Here is a 23,544-nt window from a genome sequence, read left to right as displayed (position 1 = left end):
GGAAGAGGTGGTGTATGGGGCCAGTGAAACTACAGAAGAGGGATTGTTCCATGTATCCTACAAAGAGGCAGGCATAGCTTGGGCCCATGCGGCTGTCCACTTTATCTATACTTCTGATCATTTTGTACACCTCTATCAAGTCACCTCTCATCCTTCATTGTTCTAAAGAGAAAAGCCCTAGCTCTCTCAACCTTTCCTCGTTAAGACCTTCCCTCCATTCCAGGCAACATCCTGGTAAATCTCCTCTGCACCTTTTTCAACCCCTCCACATCTTTCCTGTAATGAGGTGACCAGAACCTCCAGATGTGGCCGAACCAGGCTTTTGTATAACTTCATGGCTCTTACACACCATACGCCTTCTTAACAACTCTACCCATCTGAGTGGCAGCTTTCAGGGAGCAGTGGACATGAATCCCAAGATCCCTCTGCTTCTCCTCACTGCCAAGAATCTTTCCATTAACCCTGTATTCTGCTTTCATGTTTTTCCTTCTAAAATGAATCATCTCACACTTTTCAGGGTTAAACTCCATCTGCCACTACTCAGCCCAGCTCTGCATCCTATCAATGTCCCTTTGTAACTGAGAACAGCTGTCTGCACTGTCCACAACTTGACCCACCTTTTAATAATGAAAAAAGCTGAGAATCCACAAGCTGTCAGGAGAATTATTTGTTACTTTTCAGACGCCACGAATCTCTGGATGATTTATAGATACTAGAAGCAGGAGTCGGCCATTCAGCATTCAGTCCTTTGCACCTGCTTTATCAATCAACATGATAATGGCTTGTCCTTTATGTCAAGGCCATATTCCCTCACTCTCCCCATACCCCTTAACATTGTTAAAATCTAAAATTACATCAATCTCTTTCTTAAATTCACTTAATGGCCCAGCCTCTACATACTTCTGTTCTTGACAACTGATGATCTCCCTCTTTAAATAATTCCATTGATTTGCTGCATCACTCTGAGCTGGAAAGTGGTCGATACCTATCTAAAAGATAGCGCTTCCAATAACACAGCAGCCCCTGGTGTCTCAGACTCCATTGCGACCTCCCTTGAGTTTGCGGTAAGGGCATATCCAGATGGGCCAAGTGTCCTTGAATACCCTTACCCTTGAATAGGAGTCTCAGTAGGGCAATAATCAAAGGGTAGTTAAAAGTCAACCACATTGCTGTGGGTCTGGAGTCACATGGAGGTCAGACAGGGTAAGGATGACAGATTTCCTTCCCTAAAGGGCATTAGTGAACCCAATGAAATACATCCTGAGAATGAAGAATCTTTCTAAGGGGAAGATGAGGTTGAAAAGGCAAGCCGGGGTAACACAAGAACAAAAGAAAAGCATACAATGTGGTGCAGAATTTAATTTTAATTCATTCACAGGATGAGGGCATCTTTATTGTCCATGCCTAACTGCCCAGAGAACAGTTAAGAGCCAAACACATTGAGTCTGGAGTCACATAGAGGCCAGATCAGGTAAGGATGGTAATTTCCTTCCATAAACAACATTCGTGGGAAACTAGGGGATTGGGAAGTCTTTAACAACCAGAAGACGATAACTGGAAATAAGGGTGGAGAAGATAAACTATGAGAGTAGCCGAGCTGGTAATGCTCAGTAAGATTGTTAGAGTTTTTTTTAGATATCTAAAAAATGAGAGAGAAAGGAGTGGCCTATTGGACCATTGGAAAATGGGGCTAGAAACGTAGTAATGGGGAACAAAGAAATGGTGGAGGAACAAAAGTAGTACTTTGCTATAGTTTTCACAGTGAAATGCACTAGCAGTGTATAGAACTTCAAGACAGTCAGGCGCCACAGGTGGGTGTAGTGACCATCACTAAGGAGAAGACTCGGGGGAAGCTGAAAGCTCTGAAGGTGGGTAGATCATTCAGATCAAAAGGACTACACTGCAGAGTTCCGAAGGAGGTAGCTGAGGAGATTGTAGACACATTGCTGGTGAACTTCCAGGAATCTCTCAAATCAGGGAGGGTCCCAGAAGACAGAAAAATGGCTAATGTAACCCTCCTGTCTCAGAAGGGAGGAAAGCTATAGGCCAATTAGCCTGACTTCAGTCATTGCTAAGAGTTCAGAGCCCATTATTAAGGATGAGATTGCAGAGTACTTGGAAGTGCATGCTAAAACAAGGCTGAGTTAACATGGCTTCATCAAGGGGAGGGCTGCCTGACAAACCTAGCAGAATTCTTTTGAGAAGATAATGAGCAAGTTAGGCAAGGGAGAGCCAGTGGACATGATCTATTTGGATTTCCAGAAGGCCTTTGATAAGATGCTGCCCAGGAAGATGCTAAACATGGTGTTAGGGGCAAGGCACTGGCATTGATAGGGGATCGGCTGACTGGCAGAAGGCAGCGAGTGGGGATAAAGGGGTCTTTTTCAAGATGGCAGCTGGTGACTAGTGGAGTTCCACAGGGGCCCTTGTGATCATAACTATTCATGTTATACATTAGCGATCTGAGTGAAGGAACAGAGGGCATTGTTGCTAAGCTTGTAGATGACACAACGATAGGTGAGGAACAAGTAGCACTGAGGAAGCTGGGATCTTGCAGAAGGACTTAGACAGGCCAGGAGAGTGGGCAATGGAATTCAATATGAAAGGGTGTGAGCTCACGCACTTTGATAGGACCAATAGCGGCATATTCTATTTTCTAAATGGGGAAAGTCTTGGGAAATCTGAAGTGCAAAGGGACTCGAGCTTAACATGTAGGTTCACTTGGCAGTTAGGAAGGTAAATGCAATGTTATTACTCATTTTAAGAAGGCTGGAATACAAAAGAAAGATGTACTGCTGAAGCTGTAGAAGGCTCTGGTCAGACCACATTTGGAATATTATGAGCAGTTTTGGGCTCTGTATCTAAGGAAGGATGTGCTGGCCTTAGAGACGGTCCAGAGGAGGTTTACAAGAATAATGCCAGGGATGAAGGACTCGTCATATGAGAATGAAACCATTCAGCCTCTCAAGACTGTTCCACCATTTGATCATGACTGCTCTGTGTCTTGACTCCTTTTACCTGCCTTGGCTCAGTAATGCTCCTAGAAAATTCCATTAGCTTCACCTCAGCTAGCTCTAAATGACCCCCGGCTATGCTTTTTTTTATTCATTAACGGCATGAGGGCACCGCTGGCAAGGCAACATTGTTTTGCCCATCCCTAATTGCCCAGAGGGCAGTTAAGAGTCAGTCACATTGCTGTGGGTCTGGAGTCACATATAGGCCAGACTAGGTAAGGATGGCAGTTTCCTTCCCTAAAGGACATTAGTGTGCCAGGTGGATTTTTCCTGACAATCAACAACAGATTCTTAAATCCAGATATTTTTATTGAATTCAAATTGCACCATTTGCAGTGGCGGGATTTGAACCCGGGTTCCCAGAATTTTATCCGGGTCTCTGGATTAACAGTCTAACAATAATACCACTGGGCCATCACATTCCCATGTCCCTGAAGAAGGGTCACTGGACCTGAAATGTTAAATCTGACTTTTTCTTCACTGAAGCTGCCAGACCTACTGATATAGAACAGAAAAGCACAGCACAGTACAGGCCCTTTGGCCCACGATGTTGTGCCGTGATACAGTATGTTCCAGAAACTTCTGTTTTTCTCCCCAGCTATCCCTAATTGATCCCAACCTCGACAGGGAGAGTTCCAGATTTTCACTGCCCTCTGTGTGAGGAAGTTCTTCCTGACGATCCCTCTCTGAACAGTCTGGCTTGGATTTTAAACTTATGTTCCTCTGTTCTGGACTCAAAGTCGTTATGGCATTGAAGGAGGTCATTCACCCCCATCAACAGTCCATGACCCTTGAACAACGAACACTTCAGTTGAATCATTCCTCACTTGCTCAAGCTCCTGGACTTCTCAACACAGCAGAGGGATTATCCTGGAGGCAGAGGAGAAATGTTGAGAATAGAGGGAAGGGGAACAAAGTGAGACCACTGGCCTGATGTGTCCATCCAGCCCCACACTTTGTTATCTCGGATTCTCCAGCATTGGCAGTTCCCATTATCCCTGAGATCACCTTCTGTGTTTGGCTTGAGAGTTCTTCAACATATCAGCATCATACTTGAAATTCTGTTTTGGCAGGCTGTTCATATTTGCCTAGCATTGTATAAAGTACAGCACAGCTTTGTGAAACTGGGCGTCTGTTAAGGACTGAGTTTGGACTCTGTACCGACAGGAGCCTCCAGCTGGGTTTCTGCTGAAATCTGGTTTTCTTTGCCGGGAGGCTGAGGTTCAGCTCGCATCTCCCGGTATTCGCAATTCAGCAAAATTCCCCAGGGGTTTACATAGCTCCCAACTCCAGTTCTTTCAAGGTATGTGGTGAGATCCGCAGAGTTCAATTTTTATTATTACGAAATATTCATAGACACAAGTTCCTCCCATGCATGCTGCTATAGAGAATGATGATGGAATGCAATGTAGCAAGCTACAAGACATTATATAACTCAGAACACTGGTGAACTCTTCAACACTAATGTAAAACAGACCTTTCCATTTGCTGATTCAATGCCAAATAGTCCTCCTTGAACTTGCAATACAGTATCAGAGAGGAGTGGAAACTCGGCAAACAGGCATACTGGAAACATTAACGTGTTTATCTTCAGTGTTAGAACTTCACATGCTTTCCATTTTTTTGCTTTAACTCCTTCAATGCTGCTGGAAATACAGCCAATTGGCAAGGGCTGATTTTAACACAGAGAAAGTGAGGGATGTGGGAGTCACTCTCAAGTGAAATATAAATTCAACATTGTCTGAGCAAATCCCCAGTTTCCTGGAATGTGAGAACAAAAGAACAGAAAAACAGTAAAGCACAGAATGGGCCCTTCGCCCTCCAAGTCTGTGCTGGCACATTTTGCCCTTCTACTTCTGAACTGCCTTCACTTACAGGATCCATATCCCTCTACTCCCCTCCTGTTCATGTATTCGTCCAGGTGCTCCCTGAATGCTGCTATTGTATCTGCTTCCATCACCTCCTCTGGCAGCGCGGTCCAGGCTGTCACCACTCTTTGTGTGAAAAAATTGCCGCGCACATTTCTTTTTACATTAGAACATTACAGCACAGTACAAGCACTTCGGCCCTCGATGTTGTGCCGACCTGTCATACCGATCTGAAGCCCATCTAACCTACACTATTCCATGTACGTCCATATGCTTATCCAATGACGACTTAAATGTACTTAAAGTTGGCGAATCTACTACCGTTGCAGGCAAAGCGTTCCATTCCCTTACTACTCTCTGAGTAAAGAAACCACCTCTGACATCTGTCCTATATCTTTCACCCCTCAATTTAAAGCTATGCCCCCTCGTGCTCGCCGTCACCATCCTAGGAAAAAGGCTCTCCCTATCCACCCTATCTAACCCTCTGATTATTTTATATGTCTCAATTAAGTCAACCTTCTTCTCTCTAATGAAAACAGCCTCAAGTCCCTCAGCCTTTCCTCACAAGCCCTTCCCTCCATACCAGGCAACATCCTAGTAAATCTCCTCTGTACCCTTTCCAAAGCTTCCACATCCTTCTTATAATGCGGTGACCAGAACTGTACGCAATACTCCAAGTGCAGCCGCACCAGAGTTCTGTACAGCTGCAGCATAACCTCTTGTTTCCGGAACTCGATCCCTCTACTAATAAAAGCTAAAACACTGTATGCCTTCTTAACAACCCTGTCAACCTGGGTGGCAACTTTCAAGGATCTGTGTACATGGACACCGAGATCGCTCTGCTCATCTACACTACTAAGAATCTTACCATTAGCCCTGTACTTTGCCTTCCGGTTACTCCTACCAAAGTGCATCACCTCACATTTGTCCACATTAAACTCCATTTGCCACCTCTCAGCCCAGCTCTGCAGCTTATCGATGTCTCTCTGTAACCTACCATATCCTTTGTCACTATCCACAACTCGACCGACCTTAGTGTTGTCTGCAAATTTACTAACCCATCCTTCTACACCCTCATCTAGGTCACTTATAAAAATGACAAACAGCAGTGGACCCAACACCGACCCTTGTGGTACACCACTAGTAACTGCTCTCCAGGATGAACATTTCCCATCAACTACCACCCTCTGTCTTCTTTCAGCAAGCTAATTTCCAATCCAAACTGCTATATCTCCCACAATCCCATTCCTCCGCATTTTGTACAATAGCCTATTGTGGGGAACCTTATCGAATGCCTTGCTGAAATCCATATACACCACATCAACCGGTTTACTCTCATCTACCTGTTTGGTCACCTTCTCAAAGAACTCAATGAGGTTTGTGAGGCACGACCTTCCCTTCACAAAACCGTCCTGACTATCCCTAATCAATTTATTCTTTTCTAGATGATTATAAATCCTATCCCTTATAACCTTTTCCAACACTTTACCAACAACTGAGGTAAGCGTCACTGGTCTATAATTACCAGGGTTGTCTCTACTCCCCTTCTTGAACAGGAGAACCACATTTGCTATCCTCCAGTCATCTGGCACTATTCCTGTAGACAATGACGAGTTAAAGATCAATGCCAAAGGCTCAGCAATCTCCTCCCTGGCTTCCCAGAGGATCCTAGGATAAATCCCATCCAGCCCAGGGGACTTATCTATCTTCACACTCTGTAGGATTTCTAATACCTCTTCCTTGTGAACCTCAATCCCACCTAGTCTAGTAGCCTGTATCTCAGTATTCTCCTCGACAACATCGTTGTTTTCTAGAGTGAATACTGTTGAAAAATATTCATTTAGCGCTTCCCCTATCTCATCTGACTCCACACACAACTTACCACTACTGTCCTTGATTGGGCCTAATCTTACTTTCGTCGTTCTTTTATTCCTTAAATACCTATAGAAAGCCTTAGGGTTTACCCTGATCCTATCCGCCAACAACTTCTCATGTCTCCTCCTGGCTCTTCTGAGCTCTCTCTTTTGGTCTTTCCTGGCTATCCCATAGCCCTCAAGTGCTCTAACTGAGCCTTCACATCTCATCCTAACATAAGCCTTCTTCTTCCTCTTGGCCAGAGATTCCGCTTCCTTCGTAAACCACGGCTCCCGCGCATTACCGCTTCCACCCTGCCTGACAGGTACATACTTATCTAGGATACACAGGAGCTTTTCCTTGAATAGGCTCCACATTTCTCATGTGCCCGTCCCCTGCAGTTTGTTTCCCCATCCTATGCTCCCTAAATCTTGCCTAATCTCATCGTAATTGCCTTTCCCCCAGCTATAACTCTTGCCCAGTGGTATACACCTATCCCTTTCCATCACTAAAGTGAACACAACAGAATTGTGATCGCTATCACCAATGTGCTCACCTACTTCCAAATCTAACACCTGGCCAGGTTCATTACCCAGTACCAAATCTAATGTGGCTTTGCCCCTTGTTGGCCTGTCTACATACTGTGTCCGGAAGCCCTCCTGCACACACTGGACAAAAACTGACCCATCTATAGTTCTCGAACTATAGTGTTCCCAGTCAATATTTGGAAAGTTGAAGTCCCCCATGATAACTACCCTGTCTCTCTCACTCCTATCGAGAATCATCTTTGCTATGCTTTCTTCTACATCTCTGGAACTATTCTGAGGCCTATGGAAAACTCCCAACAGGGTGACCTCTCCTTTCCTGTTTCTAACCTCAGCCCATATTACCTCAGTTGACGTGTCCCCAAACATCCTTTCTGCAACTGTAATACTGTCCTTGACCAACAATGCCACATCTCCGCCCCTTTTACCATCTTCTCTGCTCTTACTGAAACATCTAAATCCCGGAAACTGCAACAACCATTCCTGTCCCTGCTCTATCCATGTCTCCGAAATGGCCACAACATCAATGTCCCAGGTATTAACCCATGCTGCAAGTTCACCCACCTTATTCCAGACGCTCCTGGCATTGATGTAGACACACTTCAAACCAACTTCTTGCTTGCCGGTGCCATCTTGCGTCCCTGAAACTTTATTTCGGACCACCCTACTCTCAACCTTTTCTATACTAGAACTACAATTTTGGTTCCCATCCCCCTGCTGAATTAATTTAAACCCACCTGAATAGCCTTAGCAAATTTCCCCCCCAGGATATCGGCACCCCTCTGGTTCAGGTGAAGACCATCTTGCTTGTAGAGGTCCCACCTACCCCAGAAAGAGCCCCAATTATCCAAGAATCCAAAACCCTCCATCCTGCACCATCCCTGTAGCCACGTCTTCAACTCCTCTCTCTCCCTATTCCTCGCCTCACTAGCACGTGGCATGGGCAACAAACCAGAGACAACAACTCAGTTCATCCTAGCTCTAAGCTTCCATCCTAGAACATAGAACATAGAACATAGAACAGTACAGCACAGAACAGGCCCTTCAGCCCACGATGTTGTGCCAACCATTGATCCTCATGTATGCACCCTCAAATTTCTGTGACCATATGCGTGTCCAGCAGTCTCTTAAATGACCCCAATGACCTTGCTTCCACAACTGCTGCTGGCAACGCATTCCATGCTCTCACAACTCTCTGCGTAAAGAACCTGCCTCTGACATCCCCTCGATACTTTCCACCAACCAGCTTAAAACTATGACCCCTCGTGCTAGCCATTTCTGCCCTGGGAAATAGTCTCTGGCTATCAACTCTATCTATGCCTCTCATTATCTTGTATACCTCAATTAGGTCCCCTCTCCTCCTCCTTTACTCCAATGAAAAGAGACCGAGCTCAGTCAACCTCTCTTCATAAGATAAGCCCTCCAGTCCAGGCAGCATCCTGGTAAACCTCCTCTGAACCCTCTCCAAAGCATCCACATCTTTCCTATAATAGGGCGACCAGAACTGGACGCAGTATTCCAAGTGCGGTCTAACCAAAGTTTTATAGAGCTGCAACAAGATCTCACGACTCTTAAACTCAATCCCCCTGTTAATGAAAGCCAAAACACCATATGCTTTCTTAACAACCCTGTCCACTTGGGTGGCCATTTTAAGGGATCTATGTATCTGCACACCAAGATCCCTCTGTTCCTCCACGCTGCCAAGAATCCTATCCTTAATCCTGTACTCAGCTTTCAAATTCGACCTTCCAAAATGCATCCTAGCTCCCTGAATTTCTGCCTTAAATCCCCATCTCTCTTCCTACCTATGTCGTTGGTGCCAATGTGGACCAGGACTTGGGGCTGCTACCCCTCCCCCTTAAGGATCCCAAAAACACGATCAGAGACATCACGCACCCTGGCACCTGGGAGGCAACACTCCAACCGTGCGTCTCTCTCGTCCCCACAGAACCTCCTATCTGTTCCTCTAACTATGGAGTCCCCAATGACTAATGCTCTGCTCCTCTTCCCCCTTCCCTTCTGAGCAGCAGGGACAGACTCTGTGCCAGAGACCTGTGCCCCACTGGTAAATCGTCCCCCCACAGTATCCAAAACGGTATACTTATTGTTGAGGGGAATGGCCACAGGGGATCCCTGCACTGCCTGCCGGTTCCCTTTCTGTCCCCAGACCATAACACATCTGCCTTTTTCTTGTACCTGGGGAGTGACTACCTCCCTGTAACTCCTCTCAATAACCCCGTCAGCCTCCCGAATGATCCGATGTCCATCCAGCTCCAGCTCCAGTTCCCTAATGCGATTTTCGAAGAGCTGGAGTTGGGTGCACTTCCCGCAGATGTAGTCAGCAGGGACTCTAGTGGTGACCCTTACCTCCCACATTCTGCAGGAGGAACATTCAATTTTAAACTTCCCTCCCCCTGCACCTTGAACCTGTGTCCCCTGCTAATTGACCCCTCCACCCTGGGAAAAGGCCTCATACTTTCCACTCTATCCATGCCATTCACCATCTTATAAACTTCTAACAGGTTGCCCCTCAACCTCCTGTGTTCCAGTGAAAACAAACCCAACTTTCCAACCAGTCATAGAACATAGAACAGTACAGCACAGTACAGGTCCTTTGACCTAAAATGTTCTGCCGACCCATTGACCCACTAAGATCAATCTACCCTGCATACCCTACATTATGCTATCATCCGTGTGCCTATCCAAGAGTCACTTAAAGTGCCTAAAGTATCAGTCATTGAGGATTCTGTGGGCATGTCTGTAACTAGAAATCCTAGGGGAAAATCTTGTGTGGATATTTACTGAACATCCTCAACTTTATTTTTATTTTATTTTATTTCATTTTCCTTGACTATCCCAGAAATAACAAGATCTGAATTTTGGCAAAGTGTGTTTTCTCATGGTGGGGTTCATGATCCCTTAATTATCCCCTGGCCCATGTGACTTTTCTCACACAATTTTCCACCCTTCATGTCAGTGATTATGTAGAGAAATCAAACATGCGGAAACACAAGATTATTTTGTGATGATGACACTGTCGTGCTCTTGCTGTTGCTAATCAGATTACTTTTTAATATAAAAATATATATGAAAGATTTTTCAGTCTCCTTCACACTTTCCCAAGCTGCGCAAAGATGATTTTCTTTTCTTCTTGTAGGTAGACTCCATATTCCTTTTTTAACTCGTCCTCTGCTTGTTGCGCTGTCTTTACCTCAGCGCTGGGTGGCTACAATAGGAGAATACAAACTTTGTGAAATTAAAAACATATTTCTCTTATTGTGCATTAGTTCCACCAATCCCTTCCCAATGTTTTGAAACAGAATATAGGAGAAGGCATAGGCTATTCAGCCTTTCGAGCCTGCTCCCCCATTCAATATGGTCATGGCCGATCATCCAACTCAGTCCTCTGTTCCCACGTTCTCCCAACTGCCTTTGATCTAATAATATTTAATCCTTCTCGGAAACACTCAATATTTTGGCCTCAACCACTGTCTGTGGTAGTGAATTCCATAAGCTCACCACTCTCCGAATGAGGAAATTTCTCCTCTTCTCAGTCCTCAATGGCCCACCCTGTATCTGTAGACTGTGACCCCTGATTCTGGGCTCCCACCATCGGGAATGGTCTTCCAGGACAGCAAGAAGGTTTAAAAGGGACCTAAGGAGTAACTTTTTCACACAGAGGGTGGTGCGTGTATGGAATGAGCTGCCAGTGAAAGTGGTGGAGGCTGGTACAATTACAACATTTAAAACACATCTGGATGGGTGTATGAATAGGAAGGGTTCAGAGGGATGTGAGCCAAATGCTGGCAAATGGGACTAGATTTGTTTGGGATATCTGGTCAGCACGTATAAGTTGGACTGAAGGGTCTGTTTCCATGATGTACATCTCTATGACGCTATGACTCTCCGCTGCTTCACAGAGCCAGGGACCCAATTCGACCCCACCCTCGGGTGACTGTCTGTGTGGAGTTTGCACGTTCTCCCCACATCTGTGTGGGTTTTCTCCAGGTGCTCCAGTTTCCTCCCACAGTCCAAAGATACGCAGGCTAGGTGGATTGGCCATGGAGAATTGCCCCATAGGGTATAGGGATGTGCAGACTAGGTGGGTTAGTCCTGGGAAATGAAGGGTTTCAGGGATAGGGTAGGGGGCGGACCTGGGTGGGATGCTTTTTGGAGGGTCAGTGTTGACTCAATGGGCGAAATGGCCTGCTTCCACACAGTAGGGAGTCTATGATTCCTGAATTTTCCCTGTATAAGCCTGTTAGAAATGCCCCCTGCCCTCATTCTTCTAAACTCCAGTGAATATTGTCCTAACAGATCCAGCGTCATTTCATGCATCAGTCCTCTCATCCCAGGAATCCATTGCACTCTGTCCATGGCAAGAAATGTCCTTCCCTTGGAAAAGGAGACTAACACTGCAGACAATACTGCACTGACCCAGTGCTCAGTGATGGTTATAGTAGCCCTGTCACAGACAGCTCTGTCCTGTACATACCCAAGCTCCACCTTCCAACAGGCCTTGCTGGACAGTGAGCAGGAAGAAGGAAACCTGCCCTTTCACCATAAGCCCCCACTTTGTCATTTAGTCACACAGCACAGAAACAGGCCCTTTGGTCCAATCAGTCCATGCTGAACATAATTCCAAACTAATCTAGTCCCACCTGCCTGCCTGCTCCTGGCCCATATCCCTCCAAACCTTTTCCTCTTCATGTACTTATCCAAATGTCTTTTAAACATTGTAACTGTACCCACATCCACCACTTCCTCAGGAAGCTCATTCCACACATGAACCACCCTCTGAAAAAAATTTGCCCCTCATGTCTTTAAAATATCTTTCTTCTCACCTTAAAAAATGTGCTCCCTATTCTTGAAAATCCCCATCCTAGGGAAAAGACATCTATCATTAATTCAATCTGTACCCCTAATTATTTTATAATCCTCTATGAGGTCGCCTCTCAACCTTCTACACTCCAGCGAAAAAAGTCCTTCCTACCAGCTTATTTTTATAACTCATCTTTCCATACCCAGCACCATCTTGTTAAATCTCTTCTGAGCCCTCTCCAGTTTGATAATATCCTTAATAGAACAGGGTGACCAGAACTGGCCGCAGTATTCTACAAAAGGACTCAAGAGGCCATTGACTGTGCCCAGCGACCCTCCCCCTCAACAAACAGCATCCCAGCAGACTCACTCCCCACCCTATCCCTGTAACTCTGCATTCCCCATGATTATTCCATCTCACCTGCACATCTTTGGACTGTGGGAGAAAGCCCACACAGACATGGAGAGAATATACAAACTCCACACAGTCACCTGAGGCTGGAATCAAACCCAGGTCCTTGGTGCTGTCATGCAGCAGTGCTACCCACTGAGCCTCAAAAACAAAGTTACTGGAAAAGCTCCGCGGGTCTGTCAGCATCTGCGAAGGGAAAAACAGAGTTAACGTTTCGGGTCCAGTCCTCAGTTCTGAGGAAGGGTCATCGGACCTGAAACGTTAACTCTGTTTTTCCATTGACAGATGTTGCTAGCCCTGCTGAGCTTTTCCAGCAACTTTGTTTTTTGTTTCTGATTTACAGCGTCTGCAGTTCTTTCAGTTTTTACGAACTACTGAGCCACCATGCTGCCCTCTGAGGTCGCTCTGCAATTGCTTGCTGTGCAACTGCAACCAGTAAGGGCAGCTTCCCCGTGGGGTTTAAAGAGTTCCACATACCTCAGAGTTTTACACTGAGGAAGTACTGCGTTTGCAGCGTAAATTAAAGGCATAATTACCCCATTGATTTGGATCCAGTTTTTTCTTTGCAATCACTGAGATCCTGAGTCCCAGCAATATAAATAAATAATAGAAGGCATTAAATGTTAAAGGAAAACAGATGTGTACTTGTATGCAGTGGTAAGTAATAAACTTTGGACATTCTTTTCCAAAGGTGTGCTATGAATGCTTCAAAGGACCAAGTTGTTTTGCTCACAGGTTTCTCTTCATCTGGTTTCTCCTTCGTTTCACTTCTTAGTAACTTCCTTGCTTCAAAATACTCCAGCCGTTTAACTTCTCTTTCAAAGTAAGCTTCAATGTTAGATTTCTGGTGACAAAGAGATATGAATTTTTTCAATGGTGGTTTCTTTGAATCATTAGGAGCCTTTCAAACAAGTAAATTTCCTACTCTTTTTGTCTCCCGACTTTTTGCAATCTTTTCTCGTGGAAAATGCTTCATAATACCCTCAGGTTCCTTCTTTTTATCTGGACTGAGAGGCTGTGCTTTCCATGTAGTGTGGTCAATCAGGGAAGAGAATGTAGCCCTGTGCTCAGTGCTTCACCCAACATCAGATTGTCAGACTGGTCAGAAGTCCCAAAATTTGCTCTTTCACCCTTTTTCTTTCCCAGAGGGAGTTCTGATCTTGAGCAGCTTTAAAGGTATATTCATCTGGCAACAGAGCTGCTCTCTCATTAGAGAGAGAGAGATGATTGGTGGGGGTTTAACCTGAGGGTCACCACGCCTCAGGTGAGGGGGAGAGGCTGAGAAAGAGAGTCCTTCCTAATGACCTCAACAGGTGCAGGAAATGAACCTATAGAGTTTAAAAAACTCACAAACCAGCCATCTGGTCAGCTGAGCGAAATAGCTTCAACAATTTTAATAAGAACATAGAGGCAAGGAACAGGAGTAGGCCATTCAGCCCCTTGATCTGCTTTATCATGGCTGATTTATTTCAGACTCAACTTTGCTTTCCTGCCCATTCCCATAACACTTTAACATATTACGAATTTAAAATCTATCTCCCCATTTATAAGAACTAATTATTCCTTCACCAAATATTTCACATCAGTCCATTCCAGTTCCTCATTTTATAGCCTAAACACACAGTTTGTGGTGCTCAGTAGGTTGAATAGACCTGTAATTTGTTAACTAAAAATGTGATGGTTGGGTTGCTGGCAAACACAAAAGGAAGTATATACAAAGGTACTAATCCTGCACCTACCCCCATCCAAATCTGGCCTCCCCCTTCCTGCTCCCGCTGGGTACAGATCAATATTAATTGATATTTCTCTCTGTCCCACTGAAGGGATTATATTTCACATGGCAGTCAGGCTAGTGAGGGTCAGGAGGTGATCTGATAGACACAGTGGCACCATTGTTGATCAAAAGTCCGTCCCCATTTGATGTCGTCATATTTCGTCCACACTTTCCTGCCTGGTTCTGTGGCTGTGACTCTATTGCAGTGTGAAAGACGAGAGCTCAAGCTGCAATTCGGTATAGAATCTAGGTCACAGTCCCAGATCAGTGAAGGAGTGCTGCACTGTTGGACATTTCAGGGGGGATTGGCCATGACAATAATGCCTCCACCAAACCAAGTCACACAGCAGCCTAAGGGAATGTTCTGGAGAACTAGAGTTTGGCTACTGGTTCAAATCCCAGCGCTGCTAGATGGTGGAATTCAGCTGAAAAAATTTGGAATTGAAATTTAGCATCGATCGTCGCCTGGTTCACTGATATCCTACAGGGAAGGGAATCTGTCATCCTTAATAAAAACTGTGGGGGGTTTCTGAGGAAGGGTCACTAGACCCAAAACATTGACTGATTTCTCTCCATAGCTGCTACCAGACTTACTGAGCTTTTGCAGCAATTTCTGTCTTTTGTTTTTAACTGCCAGCATCCTCAGCTCTTTTGTTTTTTTCTATGATATTGTGTTGGACTGGGGTGGACAAGGTCAGAAATCACCAGGTTACAGTCCAACAGGTTTACTTGAAATCACAAGCTTTTTGAGCATGGCTTCTTCCTCACCTGATGAAGGGGCAGTGCTCTAAAAGCTTGTGATTTCAAATAAACCTGTTAGACCACATCCTGGTGTTGTGTGACTCCTGACTTTCAGTTTTTAATTTGTCAACCTTACTTGCTCTGGCCTACATGTGACTCCAGGCCAACAACAATGTGGTTGATCCTTAACTATCCTCAGTTCAAGCGCAATTAAGGATATGCAGCACTAGCAGCTTGCTATTGTGGGAGGCACAAGATGGCTGGAAGGTTTTCTACTGTGTAAGAATGAATGCCCCTCAGGAAACATTATCTTCTTAATGTATTAAGGTAAACTCACCAGAGTCCCATGGGGCTGCTCTCTCATTTGAGAGAGAGAGAGACAACTGGTGGGGGCTTAACCTGAGGGTCACCACGCCTCAGGTGAGGGGAGAGGTTGAGAAAACGTTCCCTTTATGGTAATCAATGGTAATAATGCTGTAAAGCAGTTTGGAATAGAATGGTGTTGTGAAAGTGTTTCACATAAATATTACAAAGGCAAAACACTGTGGATGCTGGAATTCTAAGATGGGCAGAGAGAATGTTGAAGAAACTCAGCAGGTCAGTCAACATATGTGGACAGAAAAACAGAATCAATGCTTCTAGCCCAGCAACCCTTGTTCAGAAGGTGTTACATAAATATAAATCCTCCTTTGTAGGACTAGAGCTTGGCTACTGGTGATAATAACCACATTTTACAGTGCAGCAGGCTGAACACCTTGTGGTTATTTTTTATTGTGTAGGTATTGGGTTACAACCAGTGCGGATAACTCCATCAGACAGTACAACCTCAACACAGCCTCATTCCACCGAGACAAAGCAGGTTCACATGAGCAATGAGGAATGCTTCAGGGGACAGATCAATTACTTGCAAAAACTTGTATTTGTTTTCAATCAAAATATGGCAATGCGATAATAGTAATAAGATCCCTTCACTGACCTCTTGATTTAGTGGATGTCGTAAAGCCCAGGGCACCTCCAGAATATGCAGCGTACCAAAGTCATCAGATACGGCCAGTAAGTGTTGTCTAACTAATGAAAAACACAGATTAGATTGGCAGTGGCAGTGAGGGGGAAGGAAACGTGCAAATATTCCAGCTGTTAACTATATCCGACGATAACCTCAGTGTAATTAAAGTATTGAGATTGCATTTCACTGGTTTGTGGGTTAAAGCATTGAACTCTGTGTAGTTTTAAGTTCTGGCAAATGCTGAAAGCGGGTCTCGCTAACCTTGAGCACCAGTGATCAGATTACAGGGCCAACGTGTTCTAAGATCACAATATGCCTTTGGGATACAGGTTCAGAGCCAATCATCCAGTCAACTGGCTGAATCTTACAGTTTTTTTTTCATTTCAGAGTTGTTTTGAGCTTTTTGAAGAGCTTTCTTGTGTGTTCTCAGTGAGTTCTCTCGCTGTAACTTATGAAACTCCCCATGTTAACCACCTACCCCCTTTCCTTGTGGCATCCCTCACCTCCGGTTTCAGCACCACGCTCTTTTCCTGGAAAAACTCACCACTAAGTGATGACTGTACCATCTTTAAAAGAGCATTATGCCGACGGGTGGGCACTGGAATTCAGAAACTGCCCTCCTTAGTCAAGGACATTTCCTGTCAAAGGAGGAAATGGCACCGTCATTCTCCATGAGGGAGGTCCTGGTTGAGTGGGCGGTGCTGAGGAGGGGCATCATGCCACCAGACCCTGGTTGCTTTATCCAGTCAGTCAGTGCCAGTGAAGAAGAATGGGCAGGCGTGCTGTGAGAAAGTCAATGACCTTCTCCAGTCTCTCAGGATGAGCGCTCTCTCTCACCACTTCACCAATGACCTAGCGCTATTGTCACTGGGCTGTTAATTCAGAGACCCAGATAATGTTCTGGGGACCCAGGTTCGAATCCCACCACAGCAGCTGGTGGGGTTTGAATTCAATAAATATCTGGAATCAAGAGTCTGTTGATGACCATGAATCCATTGTCAGTTGTTGGAAAAACCCATCTGGCTCACTAATGCCCTTTAGGGAAGGAAAGTGCCATCCTTACCTGGTCTGGCCTACATGTGACTGCAGACCCACAGCAATGTAGTTCACTCTTAAATGCCCTCTGGGCAATTAGGGATGGGCAATAAATGCTGCCTCATCAGCAATGCCTTCATCCCATGAATTAATAGAATAAAGGGCACCTGTTCCATCTCTGACATTGCACCCAGCTCCCACCATGGCTCTCCCACTCTTACCCTGCAACATCTTCCCTCACTCACTGTCACCCATCCCAAACTCGATGTGCCTTCTGTCCTGCCCACCACCACCCCGCAACACACCGCTCCCCCGCGCCCCCCCCCCACCCCCCCCCAGCCCACCCCCCACTCCCTTGGAAACCTCTCCACCTTCACCAATACTAACAACTGTGAAACCTGCCAGTTGCCCACATACTGTCATCTCAGTGCCAATGTCAACCACAGTGAGGCTGGAAGCACCTCATCGTGGCAGCTCCACACTCGGCAGAGAGAGCAACAGCCCAGGACAGAGATCATCAGGTACCCGCTCAGAGCCAGGGAGGGGAGGACCCTGTGGTGTCAGCAACTGGGAACTCAGTTCATTCGCACACTGGGAGGACAAGGACCAGGACCAGAATGTGGCATATCATCACCCTCACTGGCCAGAAGCTGCAGCAGTGCAGGATATCACATGACACTCCAGCTGCTTCCATGGACAGGAGAACAGCTGTGCAGAAGCCAGGCCCAGAGCATCAGGGTCTGCTGGGTTAGAGCACAGCTACCTGAACCTCATCGTCCCAGCCATTGGCACTCAGGACCAAAGCTATGATGACAGGTGGAGAGTGCTCACTCTGAGTGTTCCTCGCCATGGGGACACAGTGAGGGGTGGGGTTGCTAGGTGGCCCCCAGCAGAAGAGGGACCACACACATACAGGACCCTCAGAAACCCCTCTCAGAACATTCAACAAGCGCCAAGCCTTTGCCTCCACTCGGCCTGATCCCTGGAAGTTCACATTGAGAAAAGTCAACCCTTGGCACATCTGACCCCCTGAGACACAAACCCTCCTGGGATCACCTGACCACGCGTCCAGGACAAATAGGTACCCTCTCCCCTCCAGCTGTACAACCAGGGAGTACATGAAGGCAAAATGCAGAAAACTTCTTAAGTGCACCTGGGAGGGGGTGTGGGGGTTGTGGCGGGGGAAGGTTCAGTAATGGTAACACCATTGAATCTTATTGGGGCAGTGGTTAGATTGTCTTTTACTGGCGATGGTCATTGCCTGGCATTTATGTGGCAAGAACACTACTTTTGACTTGTCAGCCCAAGCCTGCATACTGTCCAGATCACATAGCATTTGGAGACGGACTGCTTCAGTTTCTGAAGAGTCACGCATGGTGCTGAACGTTGTGCAACCATCAGAAAGCATCCCCACTTATGACCTTATGATAGAGGAAAGGTCATTGATGAAGCAGCTGATGATTGGGCCTCAGACACATCTCTGCAGGAATTCCTCAGAGTAGTCCTGGAGCTGAGATGACTGACCCCCCCCCACTATCACGACCATCTTCCTATGTTTCAGGTCTAGCTCCAACCACCGGAGAGTTTGCCCCCTGATACCCACTGATTCCAGTTTTGCCAGGGCTCCTTGATGCCACACTCGGTCAAATACAACCTTGATGTCAAGGGCTGCCACTCTCACCCCACCTCTGGGATTCAGCTCTTTTGTCCATGTTTGAGCCAAGGCTGTAATGAGGTCAGGAGCTGAGTGGCCCTGAGAACCCAAACTGGGCGTCACTGGGCAGGTTATTACTGAGCAGGTGCTGCTCGATAACGCTGTTAGTGACACTTTTCAGCACCTTCCATCATAAGAGATAACACGGTGTAGAGCTGGATGAACACAGCAGGCCAAGCAGCATCATAGGAAAGCTGACGTTTCGGGCCTAGACCCTTCAGCATCTGCAGTTCCTACTATCTCTGAAACAACCTTCCAACATAAGCTGCTTTTGTTCACATAACATCCAGACACGTTATGTTGGTTTGCTGTTTCCTGCCAAAACAATACATACTTGAGACAATCCAGGGCTTGATGCAACTTATTGCAATGGAAGAAATATTCTGCGTCTGTGAGGGCTCGTGAGTTTTTTCAACTAAATCCCAAATGTCAATGTTGCCATCTTCCTTTCCAATGATGAAGACCCCTGGTCTGGTGAGTGACCAGTGACCAATTGTGCAGCGTTTATTCGCACAGGCTGAATGGAGGAGGGGTCCCAGCTGAACAGGAACAGGAGAACAAACCAGGTTACATTCACAATCACTACAAGCACGAATGTACAATCCAGACTCAACACTGCCATATACATTAACTCACCCATTTCAAATCCAGGCACAAGGCATGGGTTCACCTGCTGCTTAACCCTCAGCCATGCTCTTGTCATCTTTGGCTCAAAGATTCCAATAGTGCCCTAGCTGGAATCCCATCTCCCAGCCTCCATACACTTGGACACATCTAACACACTGTTACCTGGACTCTAACCCAGTCGTGTCAACAGAGAATCACAGAATTGTTATTGTGCAGAAGGAGGCCTTTCTGCCACTGTGTCTCTACTAGCTCTCTGAACATTTTAACTCAAAGCCAAATCTCCCAGGCCTTTTCTCCAATGAGCCTGCATGTTGTTTCTACTTAAGTAACCATCCAATACCTTTTGGATTGTTACAACTGGACCTGGCAGTTTCCAGGTAGTGCATTCCAGATCCTAACTATTCAGTGTGTAAAAAAGCCTTTTCTAAACTTGCATTTGTTTCTTTTGCAAAAATACTTAAAATCTGCTCTCTCTGATTCTTAATCTTTTTACAAACAGAAACAGCTTCTCCCTAACTACTCTCTACAGCCCACTCATGGTTTTAAAACACCCATCAGATCTCCAAGGAGAACAGTCCTAACTTCTCCAATTCAACTTCACAACTGAAATTTCTCATCCATGGAACTATTCATGTAAACTTCTCCTGCACTCTCCTCAATACATTCACATCTTTCCTAGGGTCACATCCTACAGGGTCACTCTCTGACCTCACACAGGGGTCACTCTCTGACCTAAGTGGGCCACGGTAATAATAGGGACTCACACAAGTTTAAAAGTGTGCTTCCTTTATCGGGACTCAAAACTCCCACCTTCCACCCCATCCCCAAACACCACAAGCCCTCCACATGCTGACTGATACCATTGATTGGAGATTATAACAATTGCTACCATTTTCTTGGAGCTACTTTGAGAGCAGTCTTTACCAATTGGCACTTCTCATAGGCTTTCCAACTCTGTCTAAACATCATCGCGTGCCACACGCGTTGAGATTATTTAGTCACTAAACTCCACACTGATCAAGTTGCACATTGGCAGAGAATGGAGACTCCCATCTGAGGGTTTATGTTTGGTTCCAATGCAGGTTCCAGTGATGAAAGGATAGTTTTACACGTCTGTGATGTCAAGCACTGAAATTTGGTACATTTTCAATGGTGTCTCTGTGAGCTGGTGATAGATGGTGATGTCTTTGGCAAGTTCTACTCTGGGTAGGAACATCCTCAAGAGAAAAGGGTGACATGGAGTCACAGGGCCAACATTGAAGCCAAATGGATGTTGAATTCCTCCCAGTGCCACACACCTTGGAGACAAATGTCTTTAACATCACTTCAATACAATCCCAATTTAAAGATGCAGGAACAGTAACTATCAAGTCAGCATAGTTTCAATAACACAACGTTAGATCAAATCATAGCCGGCCCCACAGATGTAGGCCAGGAGCTCCATCATGTGTATGTCCAATTTTCACAACGGCAATTTAACTCCCTACTTTCCCTTACCTTTTCCCTGCCACTCTCTAAGATTCTAAGACATAGAATCCCTACAGTGTGGAAGCAGGCCATCAAGTCCGCATAGACCCTCTGAAGACCATCCCACCCACACCCACCCCTGTCCCAGTAACGCCATGGCCAATCCACCCTAACCTGCACATCTTTGGGCTGTGGGAGGGAACTGGAGCACCCAGAGGGAACCCATACAGACCGGGGGAGAACATGCAAACTCCACACTGACAGTCACCCGAGGCTGGTATCGTGCCTGGGTCGCTGGCTCTGTGAGGCAGCAGTGCTGGCCACTGAGTCACTGAGCCATACAGCCATAAGGAGCAGGCATAAGCTGATCTGGAAATTTGCAGGTTTACCATAAAAGGCAGCAGAATAGTACCAAGTCATGTTGCTCATTCAGAAAGGCAGAGCACAGATGATGAGCAAGGACAGAAATCACACAACATCAGGTTATAGTACAAAAGGTTTATTTGGCAAATGGAATTCAACCCAGAAAAGTATGAAATTATTCATTTTGGACGATCGAATTTGAATGCAGAATGCAGGGTCAATGGCAGGATTCTCGGCAGTGGAAGAACAGAGGGATCTTGGGGTCCATGTCTATAAATCCCTCAAAGTCGCCACCCAAGTTAATAAGGTTGTAAAGAAGGTGTTTGGTGTGTTGGTTTTCATTGGTAGGAGAATTGAGCTTAAGAGTCGTGAGGTTATGCAACAGCTGTATATAACCCTGGTTAGACCACACTAGGAATATTGCGTTCAGTTCTGGTCACCTCATTATAGGAAAGATGCGGAAGCTTTAGAGAGCGTTCAGAGGAGATTTATCAGGATGCTGCCTGGACTGGAGGGCAGTTCTTATGAGGAAAGATTGAGGGAGGTAGGGCTTTTGTCATTGGAGCTAAGAAGGATGAGAGGTGACTTGACAGAGGTGTATAAGATGATGAGAGGCATAGATAGAGTGGATAGTCAGAGACTTTTTTCCCAGGGCAGAAATGACTATTACGAGGGGGCATAATTTTAAGGTGATTGGAGGAAGGTACAGGGGACATGTCAGAGGTGGGTTCTTTACACAGAGAGTGGTGGGCGTGTGGGATGTGCTCCCAGCAGTGGTAGTGGAGTCAGATACATTAGGGACCTTTAAGCGACTCTTGGATAGACACATGGAGGATAGTAAAATGTAGGGTATGCAGGGTAGATGGATCTTAGCAGGATAATAGGTTGGCACAACATTGTGGGCCGAAGGGCCTGTACGGTGCTGTACTGTTCCATGTTCTCCATGTTCTGTTCTATGAAAACACAAGCTTTCAGAGGCTTATTTCTTCTTTAGGTGTTAGTGAGAGAGATAGTATCAGACACAGAATTTATTAGTAAAAGATCAAAGAGTCATACCACTGATGATGATGTACTGAACAAATTTGTTAAATGCTGTTAAATCTTTAATCAGTTAGAAGTTTTGAACTGTTTAACATGCATATGGAAATCCCTGAATTCCTTTCCAGTCATGGTCCTGAGAGAACTAAGGGTTTTGTCAGTGTAAAGAAGAGGTGCCAAGGTGCCATTTCAGGTCAGATAATGCATGTTATGTGTGAGGTTTTGTTTAGAATCTGTTTGTAGAACATAGAACATTACAGCACAGTACAGGCCCTTCGGCCCTCGATGATGCGCTGACCTGTGAAACCAAACTGAAGCCCATCTAACCTACACTATTCCATTATCAGCCATATGTTTATCCAGTGACCATTTAGATGCCCTTAAAGTTGGCGAGTCTACTACCGTTGCAGGCAGGGCATTCCACGCCCTTACTACTCTCTGAGTAAAGAACTTACCTCTGACATCTGTCCTATATCTATCACGCCTCAATTTAAAGCTATGCCCCCTCATGCTAGCCATCGCCATCCGAGGAAAAAGGCTCTCACTGTCCACCCTATCTAATCCTCTGATCATCTTGTATGTCTCTGCTAAGCCGCCTCTTAACCTTCTTCTCTCTAATGAAAACAGCCTCAAGTCCCTCAGCCTTTCCTCATAAGACCTTCCCTTCATACCAGGCAACATCCTGGTAAATCTCCTCTACACCGTTTCCAATGCTTCCACATCCCTCCTGTAATGCAGTGACCAGAACTGTACACAATACTCCAAGTACAGCCGCACCAGAGTTTTGTACAGCTACAAGATGACCTCATGGCTCCGAAACTCAATCCCTCTACCAATAAAACCTAACACGCTGTACACCATCTTAGCAGCCCTATCAACCTGGTTTTGTGTTTTCTTTGGAGTCAGACTGATTTTATTTCTAAAGTACAAATTTATAAAAAAGCCACATTGACTGACAGGGGGTGGGAAAGGACCATCGGGGAGAGAAAGAGAGAGAGACAGTGAGAGAGAAAGAGAGACAGAGACAGTGAGAGAGTGTATGTGTGTCTACATATCTGCATTGTATGTGTAGTGTCTATACGCAGTGTGTATTTATAAGTATGTATGTGTGTGTGTGTATATGCGTTGGGGTAGATGTATGGGCCTGCAGGAAATGGTTTATGTGAAGGAGGGTGGTGTATTTGTGGTGTTTTTTAATATTTATTTTATGTATCACTGACTGGGCTACAACTTATTGCCCACACCTCACTGTTTTTGAGAAAATG

At 45.6% G+C, this 23,544-nt stretch overlaps 1 protein-coding gene across 2 annotated transcripts in view; it reads right to left on the bottom strand.

Annotated features, from left to right (window-relative positions):
• Positions 1-10,204: 10,204 nt before the first annotated feature.
• The window catches only part of dnai3 (dynein axonemal intermediate chain 3), a 105,147-nt gene continuing 91,807 nt past the window's right edge, over positions 10,205-23,544 (bottom strand). For both annotated transcript variants that reach the window (XM_059648269.1, XM_059648270.1), the window contains 4 exons: positions 19,119-19,323; positions 16,006-16,097; positions 13,248-13,358; positions 10,205-10,507 (listed from right to left, as the gene is read on the bottom strand). In XM_059648269.1, the coding sequence (XP_059504252.1) occupies positions 10,391-10,507; positions 13,248-13,358; positions 16,006-16,097; positions 19,119-19,323 (525 nt within the window). In that variant the 3' untranslated portion in view covers positions 10,205-10,390. The remainder of the gene's footprint in view (positions 10,508-13,247; positions 13,359-16,005; positions 16,098-19,118; positions 19,324-23,544) is intronic.

The sequence above is a fragment of the Stegostoma tigrinum genome, chromosome 8 (genome assembly GCF_030684315.1).
Source record: "Stegostoma tigrinum isolate sSteTig4 chromosome 8, sSteTig4.hap1, whole genome shotgun sequence".
Classification (NCBI taxonomy): Eukaryota; Metazoa; Chordata; class Chondrichthyes; order Orectolobiformes; family Stegostomatidae; genus Stegostoma; species Stegostoma tigrinum.
Note: the sequence above shows the minus strand (reverse complement) of the source record. Positions and strands in the feature narration are given on the sequence as shown.